Source organism: Nyctibius grandis, chromosome 19, assembly GCF_013368605.1.
Source record: "Nyctibius grandis isolate bNycGra1 chromosome 19, bNycGra1.pri, whole genome shotgun sequence".
Classification (NCBI taxonomy): domain Eukaryota; kingdom Metazoa; phylum Chordata; class Aves; order Nyctibiiformes; family Nyctibiidae; genus Nyctibius; species Nyctibius grandis.
In genome coordinates, this window is record NC_090676.1 from 52286 (window position 1) to 68491 (window position 16206).

Below are 16206 nucleotides of genomic sequence, written 5' to 3' on the forward strand. Positions count from 1 at the left end.
TGGATGACCGGTGGGTGGAATTGAGCTAGGAAAAACACCTTCGACAATGTTAAGTCATTAGTCACTCAGGAACCATGACCGCTGCATTCCAAAGGGATTACAAAAGCAGTTGCTGATGCTTTGCTGTGGTGAAGGTGTGGACTGGCAGGCTGCAGTTTGGGATGTAGGCCAGTCTGAGAGAGAGGTTCTGGTGGCGCGGTGAACACCGCTGTGGGCGTGTTATGCGGAGGTAAAGGAGGTGGTTGCAGCCAAGACAGAAAAAGTGTTCTGAGATTTAATTACTTATGTGAGTAGCAAGGAAGAAGAAAGGAAATAGTCATACTCCAGTGGGAGCAATGTGTAACGTCTGAAGCAATCATTATAAGTACTGAATGCCTGAACTTAAGAACTGGTCGATGCGGTTTGTCACTAGGGCTCTGTGTGAAGATCGGGTAACATCAGAGGCTTGTGGCTCTTATGGTTTCCAAGGAATATGAATTAAGGAAAAGAGAAAAAGACCAACTGCAGTAGCTCTGAACAGCAATCAAATCCATTTGAGGCGATTCCTGGAACAAGTTTTGACAGCCTGAACATCCCAGAAACTTCCAAGAGGAGGAAGGACCTCTGAATTATAACGTAAGTGGAGATACACCATACCAGATATACTGCTGCCAAGTGTGAAAAGTTTTAGTGTTTTTCTTTCAGGATAGGGCTAGCATGAATGTCATAAGTACTCTCTTAGCCTTCATAGTATCAAAACAAAGTTTCTCAAAAAGGTGCAAGACGACAATTTTCTGGTAAAATCAACCTTAGAAACAGCTGTTGGAGCTTACTGTCTGCTTCTTTTTCAGTTTTTTTTTTTCTTTGTAACCTAAAATTCAGACTAGTTTATTTTTGAAGTCTTTACTGAGTGCTAAAACATGATCAGTGGAGCTGCAGAATCTTAAATGTATAAATATTCATCCCCACAACAATGTCACTTTATTACCTGTACACTTCTAAGCAAGGATACAAAAATAAAAAGAAATATATTCACAGCTGTGAAGACAGACAGGCTTAGAGTTTGCAGTGATAAAAACTACTCATGGTTAATAGTTTGGGCGTTCTTTTTGAAATAAAACTTTTGCTGAAATAGTAGTATGGAGCTAGCTAACATAACAGGTAAACAGACATTTGTTTCTGGTAAGAGTTTATAATTTCATGTAAGTCAGGGGGTGTTGGAGATAATTTGAGACCCAAAAAACCCCTCTAAAGCCAACTCACAGCTGTTGAACAAAACCAGAAGTGACATTAACCAGTCTGGAAGTTAAGTAATCAGGAAATGCTCCTTTTTCCTTCATAGGGCTTTTACGTCCCACCACACTCCCCATTTCCTCATCCTTAAAGATAACTTATTCATGGCACACCTATTATCCTTTGTAGGAAGTTGTTCTTGTCTTGGGATTCAAGAGAACGCATTTCCTCTGAGTAAATAATTTTGGTATCTCCTCCCATAATTACACCCACGTTGAGTAGGAACATTGGCATTAGACATACATATATTATAGGAAGTAGTTAATTCATTTGACAGGTCTACAGGTATTAATAACAACCGCTAAGTACCTCTCCCTTCTCTCAAATTTCAGCTGACAGCCAAGATTGCTGGGTTTTTTCTTTTTATGATTAATGTGACTTGGACATCCTTGAAGAACAAAGTAGAAGTTGTATGCAATTCTCATAAGCTGAGGGAATGGCAGGTGAGTTCTGCGTGTCCTTTGCTTCCCTTCAGCAGGTACTTTATTCAGGATGGTTTCCTAAAGATACCTGCCCTGTAGATATCTCCTCAGATTTCTTATCTGAAGGAAATCTTGTATTCTAATTTGTTCTTGCACTTCATTTTCAAAGCTTCATTGTTGTTATTAAGACCTGTTTGAGAATAATTTTTGAGCTAAGCAGAGGATATTTTGGGGGAAAAAATAAAAGAAATTCCCATTACTTCAAAAGGCACCATGCAGAACTCCATCTAAACCCTTTATTTTTTGAATGCTGTTTCAGAGATGTGTTATGCTTTGTATTAACAAAACTAGTGTAATCCACCCTAATGGAGCTGTGAGCATGGAGCCTATAGATGGGAATTCAAAGCTGCATTAAAACCCTACCAAAGGAAAACAGTAATGACAATATCTCTGCTTTTTAAAGTTTAAAATGAAGATGATTATTGAACTGGGCAATTGCAAAGCAGGGTTCTGTCTTGTTTAATGATGAAACAAACATTTTCAAATCAGTTTTTAAAACGTCGCTTTGCAGGGAAAGCAGCAGCCTACTGCAGTTCACTGTTGTCCCAGATAGTCATGCTAAAGATTCTCTCTTTCAGCCCATCCATGCTTACTCACATTACTTCTTTGTGGTCTTAGACTACAAAGAAAAAATGTTCTTCCCTGAATTTAATGATGGCATTTTTTTTTTGCATAAGTTAGATTTTTACTTTTACTACTTCTTCAAAGATTATATGTAAATTGTAGTTTAATATGCAGCTATATTGTTTCAGATCTGAATTGCTATGCTATATGCTACGAGATAGACTTGGACGCTTGTTTGAAGATCCCTACCTTAATAGTGCATGGTGCCATAGGCCTTAATCCATCCTTTCCATCCCACTCTTTGTGGTTGTTGTTGTTATTGTTTTCTTTAAAATGGTGGCAGTCATGTCCCCTCAACCTCATTGCATTTATGATACTACCATTAATAAAAATTATTTGGGAGAATCTTCACCAAGGTACTTGCCCTGAGCATTTGCCAAAACTTACAACACAATGCTCCAGGTGTCCTCCGTGGAGTCTCATAGGGCAGATATAAACACAGAGGATGGTGCCTCTCAGAGCTCCTGAAGACAGCATACCCACTCAAGATTGAGCATGGCAATAAAACATGAACTATACAAGGGGAAACAATCTTGCAAGGAAGATCATATACATACTCGCTTGCCAAAAAGGTAGTTTAGCATTTAAGGTGGCAAGAGCCACTCTATGGGTTTTAAACCACAGCCCATAATAACAGTATGTGTGCAGGAGGAGGACACTTGATATTGGAGAACTCCAAGCACACTGTAAGTCACCAGAATTCCTCTGGGACACGGATGTAGTGCCTACTAGAACAGGAATCCCAGTAGTCCAGTTGTCACTTTGGACAGAGCTAAATTCAGTCAGATTGATTTGTCAAAAGCTCCAACTTATGTCCTCAAATACCTCTTGTTGATTTATATAAGGCAGATGATCTCTGACTATGCATCTCTCCCTGCTCTAGGCCAAGTGGCATCAGGATGTGAGCAGGAAAAGTAAGATGCCCTAACAGCCATTTCTGGGATCCTAAAAATATATATATTGAAATTGTAGACGGGCTACAGGCCACTTCATTTGGTGCTGACAATGAAATGACACTGATTTGCCCCTGTACGTTTTTTTTCTAAGTCCAGTGATAAAACAGCATCCAGCACTGTTTAGGAAGTATACAAGTTCTCGGTGTCTGACAGCCGTGTAACAAAACACAAGGAAAAATTTCTATTATTGACCACTAGACTTAATCAACTTAATGGAGTGTCTTTTTTCTAATTGTCCTTCCTCTGGTAAAAGATAACTGCTCTTAGCAATCTCATCATGCCACTTACCAGCAAATGACTTCTTTCCATGCTGGCTGCTTCTACATGTCTTGTCTTCTGTTTTACAGATCTGACACCAACACATATCAGCTGGCAGCCATCACTAAATGCAGGCACACACCATACTGACAGATATGCCAGCACTGAGTTGGTTGTGAGGCGAGGACAAGCCTTCACTATTACCCTGTACTTCAACAGACCGAAGCAGACTGAGGAGAGCCTAGGATTTGTCACTGAAATAGGTAACAGGCCCTTAGCTTAAGCCATGTTCTCCTAGAACTGTAATCTTTATCACTTGTAGTTCTTCCCTTATTCTATTTAGAGATGCAATTTTGTGTATTTTTAATGCTTTCTCCCCCCTAATGTGCTCCTTTCAAGTGTGAGGTTAATATTGAAACCACACTCTGGAATGGAAACCAACTACCCCTTCTTTCTGGCAGGATCATCCCCCTCAGAATCTCATCGTACAAAGGCTGTATTTAACCTCTCTGAGGTGGGGGCAAGTGGCTGGAGTGCTGTCCAAGGACCCAGTGAGTCCGGCTATATGAACTTTACAATATCCAGCCCAGCCAATGCTGTCATTGGACGATACAATCTCATCCTCCAGGTAACCTCAGGGAACAAGATCTTCTCCAGATTCCTGGGGCAGTTTGTGTTACTCTTCAACCCTTGGTGCCCAGGTAGGTACCAATGCCTTTGCTCTTGAACATAACTGACCTGTGTGCTTTCATATCTGCACAGTGAGCTTGCTCCCTCAAGCTGCCTCTCTTTGGGCCGCCAGCGGCAGTAATCTCAACTATCAGTTCAGAGATCTGGTTTTGCTACATTAAAAAGCTGCTGCTGCTGCACCCCCGCTCCCCCTTTATCCCAATGCAATGTGCTATATGGGTTGATATCATAGACTCTTTCTTCAGGACTGAGCAGATCACTTTTTCTGTAGACAAGGGCTGACAGACTTTCATAAGTGCATGAACTTCTCAGAACCTGAAGCAAGCATACAGTAACATCATTGACTTGTACCTAAATCAAAGCAAGACTGTTCTTGCAGATGTTAACTGCAAAGACAATATCTCAGCTAACTTTGTAAAAACTGATAGAGGGATAGTGTGAATAAGGTTGGCATTTCCCATGTCTTTCATCACGGGTTGAAAAGGGACATCTCTTGATGCTCCATTTTTTTTTATTCCTGCAGCCTCAGAATGTTGCAGAAGAAATGCAAATTCCTAAACTCAGATTTTGCAAATATGCAACAGTCTGCAAACCTAGATTAGCCTTAAAATATACCACTCCAGAGTTAAGGGAGCTCTTAGCCAGCTAAGTGACTAAACAGCTTATAAAAAAAAAAAGTAACCACAATCATCCACTATTTTCTTCTGTGACCATATGTTAGTCAAGAGCCACTAAGAAATATGTCAAGAGTCAAGATGAAAAAAAGCTGCTAATTAGCTCAGCATGTCTTGGAAGACAGAAATAATTATAGAAGTATGTTCAGGAAACTCAGACTGTCTCTGCATAAACAGTCCTGAGGGAAAAACCTTCCCAGAACCCCCTGAAAGATCGCTTGTGGCTTAACTTCTAATTGATGGAAACCACACTGCAGGGACTGAAATGTTTGACAGCTCCTGAACTGGAACACCAGAGTAACAGTGGTACTCAAGAGACCACAGAAATTGTTCTCAGATGAAAACTGAGAAAAATTAAGCTGCGCCATTCCAGTTTAACATGAATGGTTTTGCAGAAGAGCCCTCCAGACTTATCAGAAGATGCAATGACCTCTGCCAAACAAAAGGGAGTATCCTTAAAAGTAGGATGCTGCTGAATAGGCTTCTGCAGAGTGGAATAGCTCCCTGATCCTGTCAAAGAAGAACAGATTCAGTCTGAGGGTATGTTACCGCTATAGTAAGTGTCATAGCAGAAATAGAAAATTTGTTTTCTTAGCAAAGCATAAATGGCAGACCTGGTCTGTAGATATGGCTCCACATGGGAGGTTATTCATTAAGCTAGAAAAGACAGGAATTAAGTCATAAACTGTAATATCAGTAAAGAACTACTTACAAGGAAACAGTCAGGACTAGAGATGAAAGGAAAAGCACTGGGCTGGAGAAAAGCTACTAGTGGATCCCCTTAAGTGTCGTCTGAAAAAAAACACTGTGATCAAATGGTTCATTACTGACTTTGATATGCTGACATAAAGCAGCATTGGCCATACACAGATGGGCTGGGATACCACACAGAAATAAATGGCTGACCTTAGAGACTGGAGTAGTTGAGGAGGGATAAGATATAATAATACAAAATAAAAGACCACACGGTTAGAGAGAAATAACAATAATTTCAATGGCAGACTTAGCAGCTGGAAATCATCAAGAATATGAAAGTACGGTTCTCATTCTTTGATTAACAAGAAGTGAAATAACCCTGAAAAAGGCAAATGCAATCTTAAACTGTATAAGAGGAAACAGTTCATCAGATTTAAATATTAAGCTATTGTATGAGGTGACGAGATCTCATTTGGAATTTTCTTTAAGTTAATCTTTCCTGAACAGGAATTATGAATTAGAACATGTTCAGTGAATGGTTACTAGGATAACTGAACACAGGAAAAGCCTTTTGGACAAGGAAAAATTTCTAGTTTAGCAAGCCAAAAGCAATTAGTTTCACAGGTCATATATCTGAAATAAATACAGAATTTGGACACAGAAAATATTGATCTTACCATAATGGTAACAAACCAATAAGCTTATTAATTCACTAATGTATTTGTTTCAAACCTCTGGATAAAACAAAAGTGGTGTTTTAACATTAATAAAGTCTCTTAAGAACATTTAAAGAGAAATCTAAGGTACTTGCAAGCCAGCCTCTGATAATGATGCATTATATACTAATGCTATTGAAGGAATGTACAGCTAACTACTAGAATAAAGAGTGCTAATCATTAATTAAATGAGTGATCATAGTTGTTGCTATTTGTTGCGGTGTGTTGTGGTTTTTTTTCCTCCTTTTAAACTGATGTTAATTTTGCTCTGTGTTATTGGTAGGAATATTGTCATTATAAAAAAAGTCTAAGTATACTTATTCAAAGAATTGGCTTTAGAACATTACAATTGAGAGCGTATAAACCTTAGGAAAAAATGTCCTTCAAGTGATTATAGAAGGACTTTAGATTGCTCAGAATCACAAACTCATAGGGCTAGAAGGATCTTGGGAAGTTATCTAGTCCCATCTGATGCTCTAAAGGCAGGCTCAGTTTAGCACTTAGGTCATTCCTGAGAGATCTTGAACTCCTTCTTAATGATCAGCCATTAGGGAAGCTCCAGTACCTCCCCCGGTAATTCACTCCAATAAAACACTAGCCTTTCCATTAGGTTTTTTTTTCCTATTAACTAACCAAATCTTTTTTGCTTTGATTTCAGCATATAACTTCTCATCCTACATATGATAGACACCAAGAATAGATTTCCTCCTCCCCTGCCCCATCCTCTTCACAAGGATTTCTGGAATTGATTACCATGCGTGCCCCATTCCTCAACCCCATTTTTCTACCTTAAACAATTGAGTTAATTAATATTTTCTTCATAAGTTTTATCTGCAGGATTGCTGAGCATTCTCAGTGCTCCTCTCACTCTTTCCAACTGGTCCACACTTTGAAGTGCAGCACCTGGAACTGTACATAGTTCTCCAGGCCCATAAGCTTGGGAATCAACAATGATGATATTATTAAAAAAAAAAAAGCGTGGACAGCCACCACAAAAATAGACTTATATCATGTGATATAATGTTAAAAATAAATTACACAATCTTTTTATTTGCAGAAAGGGAAGGATGGGATGTTTCTATAGGAAGGTAAAGAAGCTGACTCAATAAAATAGAAAAGCTGATTTTTATATGTATTTCCTGAAATCCTGAAGCTTTCAGAAAACAAATTCTAAACATTAAGAAATAAAACACAGAGCTAAGTAGATTTTGCTACCTAAAGAGTGGTCAAAACAACCTAAACACCTCTGGGAAGCCAGTGCTTTCATAGCAGCTACATACTGTGCCATAGACTAGGGAAACCAATCCGTAACAATGAAATCCAAGTGAATGGTTGAGCAGGCTATCCTAATAACATTCCTGATAGCACTTTGGATCAGGCAAGTAGAGAACTTCATTTAGGAATCTTAAAACAAGATGAACACGACTTGAAAACAGAAAAATGTCATCTGTGTGATTATTTTCAAGTGTCTATTCTACTTCCAACTACTCTGAGAAGGCAGAAAAATCCAGTGAGCTAGCCTGGACTTTTCTCCATCTTCCTCACAAAAATACAATGTACAGATAGGGAACATTTAGGTAATACACAAAGGCTATACTAAAATTAGGGAAAAGATAAAGTAATATTAACATAGGTTTCCCCCCCCGCCCCAGGCCATTTACAATAGCAGGCATTTTCACTGAACCGTACTTTTTCAGGGAGCTATAACAATGCGTTTTCCAAATAGCAGTTTTCCCCTTGCTAAATCAAGATGCAAGTGTTTTTGAAAGTTTCCTAGTATTCTCAGCTTTAAGTGTAAAAGCATGTCCAACTTGGTTTTCAGGTGATGATGTCTACATGGCTAATGAAAGTGAGAGACAAGAATACGTTCTAAATGAAAATGGAATAATCTTTGTGGGCAATGCAAAGTACATTGAAGCAAGAGGATGGTACTATGGACAGGTAAGCCATAAGGAATTAGTTTGGACTCTTATTCTGTCTCCAATAGCATTTTCTCTTATTATTTGCCTCTCTGATAGGTATGCCAACTAGATCAGGTTGCTCAAAGCCCCGTCCAACCTGACCTTGAATGTTTCCAGGGATATAACTCAAGCGAATCTAATAACTGCAGTCAGAATAAGGTTAGCAGTTTGGTTTTACTGCAGTCATCTCTTCTGATGGCAGAAGGCATCCTGCCAGATTTTTGCTTTATTTAGTTAGCCCTGTCTTGAGCCAATATTGCAGTGTGAACTGCACACTACTGTCTTAGTGCCTCACTGTCCCTATCACTTTTGGGCTGGAATATCTTAGAAAGGAGGAACTGCAGTAGAATCTCCTCTTATTCTGTTTGTGAGACTATCTATTTTCTTAAAAATTTATCTTATCTGATCACAGTTTCAAGATGACCTTCTAAATATCTGTCTCACCATGCTTGATCTGAGCCTGTACTATCGTCAGGACCCAGCCATTGATGTATCACGAAGAGGAGATCCTAAATATGTGGGCCGTGTAATCAGTTCAATGGTAAGAAATGGACAACTTAATATGAATTCCATATGCTTAAGCAGAAAGCATTAGTTATACCATGGAGACACAGCCACCTGCACCTTAAGCAACGTAATTAACTAGATATGGTGCACTACACACAATTGATTCTGTGCATTCTGTCCATTGGCCTATTTTTAGATCAATGGAAATGATAATGATAATGGAGTTCTCCTGGGAAAGTGGCAAGGAAGTTTCCATTCACATGAGAATCCATCCAGATGGGATGGCAGTGTGGTAATCCTCCAGAAATGGCGTCAGGACAACTACAAGCCTGTTCAGTATGGCCAATGCTGGGTTTTTGCAGGCGTGATGTGCACAGGTAAGCTTTAAGAATAGAGGACTGTGGTGAAGTGGAGCCATTTGTGACCTCTGGTTTTATCAAAACTATAAAACAATTAATTCTACAAGAGGAACGGTGCTCTGAAGACTGCAAATGCTGAAGAATCACAAAATATTTAGACACTTTCTCAGATGTTTGTAATCATTGAACTAACACTGTCTGTGTGTCTGTGTGTTTTGTTTGTTTGTTTTTAATATATTTCAGTTCTGAGGTGCTTGGGGATTCCAACTCGTTTGGTTTCAAATTTTAACTCTGCCCATGACGTGGACAGAAACCTGAGTATTGATAAGTACTATGACAGCTCTGGAAAGAGTCTTAATATCAGCAAGGATTCCACATGGTAAATATAATTTTTTGTATCTCACCAGTAATTAGAGAGAGGATTTATGAGCCCTAAAAACATGAACACTAGTAGTACAAAAGCAACTGAGTGGACAAAATTTAATACAAATATCTAAATTAATACACTAGACATCCATTTGGAAAGAAAACATACTTCATGGTTTTGCGATAACAGTTACTTCAAACAACCAACCAGCCCAAGGCTTAAATCTTTCACTTATAGTTCATATTGCTCCCAAAGCAAGCTGTTAACATCTGTATTCTCTCCCTCCTCGCCCTGAGTTCTACACCTCAAAAGCAAGCAGTAAATATATCCTTTGAAAGAGATAGGGAGTTGCTGTGACTAGACAGCTTGCGTCACATCTTAAAGGATCTTTAAAAACAAAACTCCCTACTCCTTTCAAATTGGAAGTTTGTATGACTCTCTATTACTTCGCTTTGTAGACATTGTTCTTTGTCTCCAGGGATTATCACGTCTGGAATGAAAGCTGGTTCATTCGCCCAGACCTGGGAACATCATACAACGGATGGCAGGTTTTGGATGCGACTCCACAAGAACAAAGCAAAGGTAACAGTGTAAGTTCTTAGCATGACTTAACATTCCTTCTCCAAACTGAGCATGACTAATAAAGTTTGACTTTTTTTTTTCATGTTTTAGGATTATTTCAGTGTGGCCCTGCATCTGTCATAGCCATCAAAGAAGGTGATGTAGACTTGGATTACGACACCTTATTTGTGTATACGGAGGTGAATGCCGACTGCAACAGATGGATTGTGTACAATGATGGAACTAAGAAAAGAGCTTATTGTGATACTGAAATAATTGGTAGGTTTATCAGCACCAAAGCTGTGGGCAGCAATTCCCGTGTGGATATCACCTATAACTACAAATATCCAGAAGGTAAAGGAATTATCACAAATTATCTCCTCGTTATCACAATTATCTCCTACTGAATTCCTGGTGCTAGGAAGCTAGGATGATAACCTGTTTTGTTTGAGCATCTCTCCCCTTCCTTCAGAAAATATTTCTGACAGTGTCCTCAGACTACTTTCTTAATACAATGGGTATTATGTTTCTGGTTTTGTGTATTTAGTAATTTCCTTAAAGGCACAATACAAAATGTACTTTAGATCCTTACACAGAAGTACAAAATGTAATATATACACAAAACAGGGCTATAAAATACATTTTACTGCCCAAGACAGACAAACCCTCAAGTGGTCATACCAAAAAGTCTCAAAACTGAGTCCATCATGTATCATGAACTGTGCACAGGTCTGTAGTATGGGAAGTTACAGATTAATAAGTACTGGTTTTCCTGCATATCTGGCAGAGGGAGTGGGGCAACTAATCCAAAATCTTAAACTTCAGTCCTCTAACACTAGACATCCATCTCACATATGACCTCATGCTCAGTCTCTCAGCAAGTAAGTTCTTTCTTGTTGTGTCCATTCCAACTCCTCATCTTTCCTTTTGAAGCCCCCATTACATCCCACTCTCAAGAGGAGAGACTCACTCAGGCTCCCTCTCTGACTGTATAACTTCACCAAGTTAGGCTCTCCTGCGCTCCTGCTCCAACATCCAGCCATCAGCTACGCAACCATTCCGTCGTTATGCATTTGCACTCTCAGTGGACTCAGTCTCCATATTATTGGATTCTGGAAACAAAACTACTAGGAAACAGTAAAGGGACTAAGTGCCGTTCATCTGTACTTAGGAAAACAAAGCAGCAAAGGTTAACAACTGCATAGCCATATGTTTGCAGGAATATTTTCATCTTCCCTCAAAAACTTGGTACCTATGCCTTTCTACCTTTTTTAAATTTAGGGTTACAGATTCCATATAATAGTTTCCTTAATGTTTGTGGCTCAAAGTCCTAAAAAAAAAAAAAAAAGGGAAGATGTATTTCACTTTTTTTTTAAGTTTGCCATTCAGAATCAGTGGCCTTATTTCAATACTTCAACTCCTCAAGGTTCAGCGCAACCATATTTAATACAGAGACTGGTTATCATCAGATTAGCAAAGTAACACTTATCACACTACTGCATGTTCTGACCAAAGAAAAAGAAATCTTGCATCCTAAACAAATACAAATGCACCATATTTCATTTTAGTGACTTATTCACCTTATTACAGTATGTTTATTACTTTCCTGTGAAAAACCTGACCAGAGGCCTAATAAAAAATATGGGGAACTTTTAGGTATTGCGTATTTCTGGGTGATGCAGAGCTGACACCCTATATCATTCTGGAAAGCCTTTACACTGAGAAGGTGCAATGGCCACAAAAGTATGAATTTTTATTTGATTCTCTCCTTCGACCAGGTTCTTCTGAGGAAAGACAAGTTTATAAAAAGGCCTTGGCCAAGATATTTGGATCAAACATCACCGAAGGACATACAGAATCTCCAGATGAAAGATCTTCAGAGACAACTAGAAACCCTGGGATCTCTGGGAAATTCAAGCTACCTGAACCTCCTGTGTTTGGCAAAGACATCACCCTAATCTTAATTCTCAATAACCTATCTTTTGACCACAAGACTGTGAAGGTGGACATGAGTGCATCAACCGTCCTGTACACAAGGAGAGCAGTGGCAGAGATCCTGAAGGCAAACACTTCTGTGGATCTTGGTTCTAAAGAAGGTAACTTTTAATGTCCCTAAGGAGCCAATACAGCACTGCTCTTAGCCACATGAAGGCAAGTGGAAGGAAGAACATCAGTATCATATCTATATCAGCCTTGTAGTGCATCTACTTGTTCCATCTCTTAATAGCATTGTTTATGACTACATTTTACAAGATTTTTTTTTCCCCTCTGAAAACTTCCACTAGTTCAACCAGGAATTGAAGGTCTCATGAAATGCTATATAGAAGGCTACATTTATATTATAGCTCCAGAAGCAACCCTATATATGTGTGTGTGCGTGTGTGTATATATGTGGTGATCATTACATGTATAGGAACACATCATACTCTTAACAAATAAGAAAAGTCTGATGTATGCCTTCTGACACTCAACAGGCAACACTTTAATAGGAAGTAATTAGGACAAAGGTTAAAAGTTACAGTGAAACTCTCTGTCTCTCTTTTGAAGAGTCAAGGCTATTAAAACTACTATAGAAATCTTTTTCACCCCCAGGGGCTACAAAGATAAACATTTTTTCCATACACAGCAGAACAGTTGTAGGACTACAATAAGCAGCTGACCAGGTCACTTGAAGAGGATCTCTGTGAAGCTTGACCCAAACTTTCTGCTTGACTGAGGTAAAACAAATAGGATATAAGGAGGGAATAGATAAAAGTGGTTATACCTCTAACTAAGAAATACAAAGGGACAGGAATCCAGTGAAATGCAGATGAGCAGATTCCCTCAGTTTCAGGCCAAAATCCTCCATTCAAAACTGTAAGGGTCAAATGAGTTAAAATAGACAAGGATCACCAGAAGAGGGAAAGACACAACCTGTCTCGCAAGGAAAAAAAGATGAACAGACTCCAGCTGTCTTATCTTCTGTTCCCTTCAATAATTTAAAAAACCCTCACAATGATTCTCTTTTCTTTAGCATTCTTTGAGAATGTAACAGTTCCTAACTATATGTCTGAATTCCAGGGAAACATATCCGGTTAAAGATCCCTTATTCTTACTATGGAAAATATCTGACTACTGACAAAAGGATCCAAGTTACTGCTTTGTGTGAAGTCATGCACATGCATGGGGCAAAGTTGCTGGTGGAGAAGACGATCATTTTGGAGGACACAAACATTATCATTAAGGTAAACAATTATCTCCCTGCTGTCCTGAACAGACAGAAAGAATTAGAGAGTCTTTCTGGAGCTCAGATCTTAGGATGAGAATTTGGGGATAAATGCATTAATTTAGGCTGCAATTTCAGATGTTGCTCTAAAATTCTGCCTGCTTAAATTGAGAAAGTAAGCATGTGAGAGACCAGTTTTGAATCTTTGCCTGAATCTGCCCCCTGGTCTTCAGAACAGCTCTGTTACCTTCTTTCTTTCCCAGTCACAGGCCACTGCTTTACGTTCACAGAACTTGTTTTCATTTCATCTGTATTCTACTTATTGGCAAGTGCTTGTGTCGCCTTTAAACAACTTTGCCTACTCCCAAAATACAGACTTAACCCTTTAATTCTACTCTATTAGGGACAGCTCATGTTGTTATAACACTTTAATCCTAATCAATGATGTGCCAAAAAAAGCGTCACTCAGCAACCCAAAGATCAGACAGGTTTAATGAGATGTGTCTGTATAGTCAGGGCTCCATTTCACTGAAATTGTGCACAAAATGTTGCATACAGCTTGACAGCACTATTTAGCTAATCCAAATCCAGCTTCAAGTATTAGGAAAGGCATACCAACTGTCAGTTAAATTTCACTGCTCCTACCAATATTTCATTCATCCTCAAATATGAAAGATGTTCTGCTTACAGTTCGACTCAAGTCTGACTCCAGAAGTGTAAAACGGTGAATGATCAGAAATGTGCCTTTGTCATTTAGGTTCCTCGGCGAGTTGTAGTGAACAAAGCTGTTACTCTAGAGATCTCATATGCCAATCCTCTCCCTGAACCTGTGAACCGCTGTGTACTACTAGTGACTCTGATGAATCAACAGGTCAAGATACAGTAAGTGAAAGCTGTGGCATTTACTCAGTGCTTCTAACATGACCAATAGCATGTCTAGTTTCTCAATGAGAAAAAAAAATCACAGTTGAATTGTCTTTTTCGTATTTTCTATTTATGAAAATAAAAAAGCCACCAAATATATATTGAGATATTATGATTTCTCAATAATGTATTTTTTCTTCCACATAGGAACTTCTTTAACAACTAAAAACTGCTAATATTCTTCCTTCCTGGGAAAGCAAATGAGCATGTCAAATTCTTTTGCCTCTCTGATATTTCTTCTATGGCTTGTGTTTCTATTTTCATATGCAGTACCCTAATACTACAAAAATAAGCCTGAGCTAAAGCAAACGAATAAGACACTGTCATAGCTCCCCTCATTTCAGCCCAAACAAGAAGTTGCTCTGTTCTCCTTTAAAGTAGGAGAAAATCATGCCTTTTCAAAACATAAGAGCAAAATGTTCTATTACTTTTTCCTTTTCCTCTGGACTCTGCTGCTTTATGGATTAACTCAGTGTTGAGTAGCTTATATTTCCTAAAGCTTGTTTTATTATAAAACAGCCTGACTTGCTGTGGCTCTGGAAATATTTGGACAAAATAATCCATAAAAATATGGAAAACATTATTCCAGTGAAAGACTAAGCCAATTTAGGCCAAAAGGAGATACTAAACAAAGCACACTGGCCATTGGAAAAATCATATTATTGCCAAAATGGATATGAACCAAGCAGGCATCAGACAGAGCGCTGACATTTCATATCACAGTTTTCCTATTCTGAGTTTGTGTTGACTATTCAAACTTGTTCCCAGCCCTAACACAGAGGCACGACGTAGCACTTCTCATTTCCATCAGACTATTCAACTGTAAATGAAGATGGTACTATCTTTTCTCATTTCTTAGTCTACACAAAGCCTCAAACCCTAAGTAATTCTCAAAAACCAAGGCTGGATCTTAAGTAACTGTTGATGCCCTAGCTACCATGCAGTTCTGCTTCTTGGGAATCTCAAGGAAAGACAATGCAAGCCTGAATTAATTGATTTTTTTTTTTTTTTCAGTCTGGCAAAACTGGCACCAAAGGAGAGATCAAAAATTTATTTTGAATTCACACCTCGCAGGACTGGGCCCTTACAACTGCAAGTAGACTTCTCTTGTGACAAATTTTCACATGTTAAGGGATTTGTAACCATTGCAGTAGCACCTGCATAATGTGATGGAATCGATCTCCTATTTAAGCATTAACACAGCAAGACATTCTCCTCTGTATAGGGACAGTGATGACAGCAAGAAACTTTCCACAAAATAGGTGACCTCTTACATTACAATAGAATCAAGTCTCCTGCTTTCACAGTGCTTAATTATTTAGTCTCTAATTGTATTTCCTTTTTTTGTCATCTTGTCTAGAAAAACGAAGCCACTTCCTTGTAGAAATAGTTTCACTGTTTTATCAAATCTGTGTTAAGCTCCCAGTTTTGACTGTTCCATCAGACAATTAATACTGTCTCTTTGTGACCATATTCTAATTGTCAACAATAAATAAAAACTATGCATATAACTTGTATTCTTTTGTAATGAATTGTACATTTCACGGAAATATTATGAAAAATCACAAGACTGAGGCAAGTTCTTTTTCCTTCATTTCACAATCTCCTTACCTAAAAAAGTAGAACATTTCCTCCACTTTTCATTCAATTTCTGTATTTTGTGACACCTATAACTGTTAATGGGGAGGAAAAAAGCCTTAAAAGGCTGGAAAAAGTAATGCTTGGGGGCCATGACAACAATACTGTAGCCTGAGGGCACAGGCCTGTCACGGAGCAGACAACACATGTACATATTCAAATCAGTAACTTAATTCCTATGTAACATGACAGAGCCCCAAGCGCCCTGAAGCACGGGTAGAGGCTTGCATTAATATGGAAGTCCAGCAACACAAGGTAACTCTTTTTGCCCACCAGCGTAAGGTCACGGGAGACAAGGAACACATTTGTCTTCAAA

At 38.7% G+C, this 16206-nt stretch overlaps 1 protein-coding gene across 1 annotated transcript; it reads left to right on the plus strand.

Annotated features, from left to right (window-relative positions):
- Positions 1 to 1708: 1708 nt before the first annotated feature.
- LOC137672314 (protein-glutamine gamma-glutamyltransferase 6-like) lies at positions 1709 to 15417 on the plus strand. The gene is made up of 13 exons (XM_068416461.1): positions 1709 to 1715; positions 3682 to 3855; positions 4054 to 4293; positions 8191 to 8309; positions 8742 to 8870; positions 9033 to 9213; positions 9439 to 9574; positions 10041 to 10144; positions 10235 to 10477; positions 11902 to 12219; positions 13184 to 13347; positions 14086 to 14210; positions 15267 to 15417. The coding sequence occupies exons 1-13, from the start codon at positions 1709 to 1711 to the stop codon at positions 15415 to 15417; spliced, it is 2091 nt and encodes a 696-aa protein (XP_068272562.1).
- The last annotated feature ends 789 nt before the right edge of the window (positions 15418 to 16206 follow it).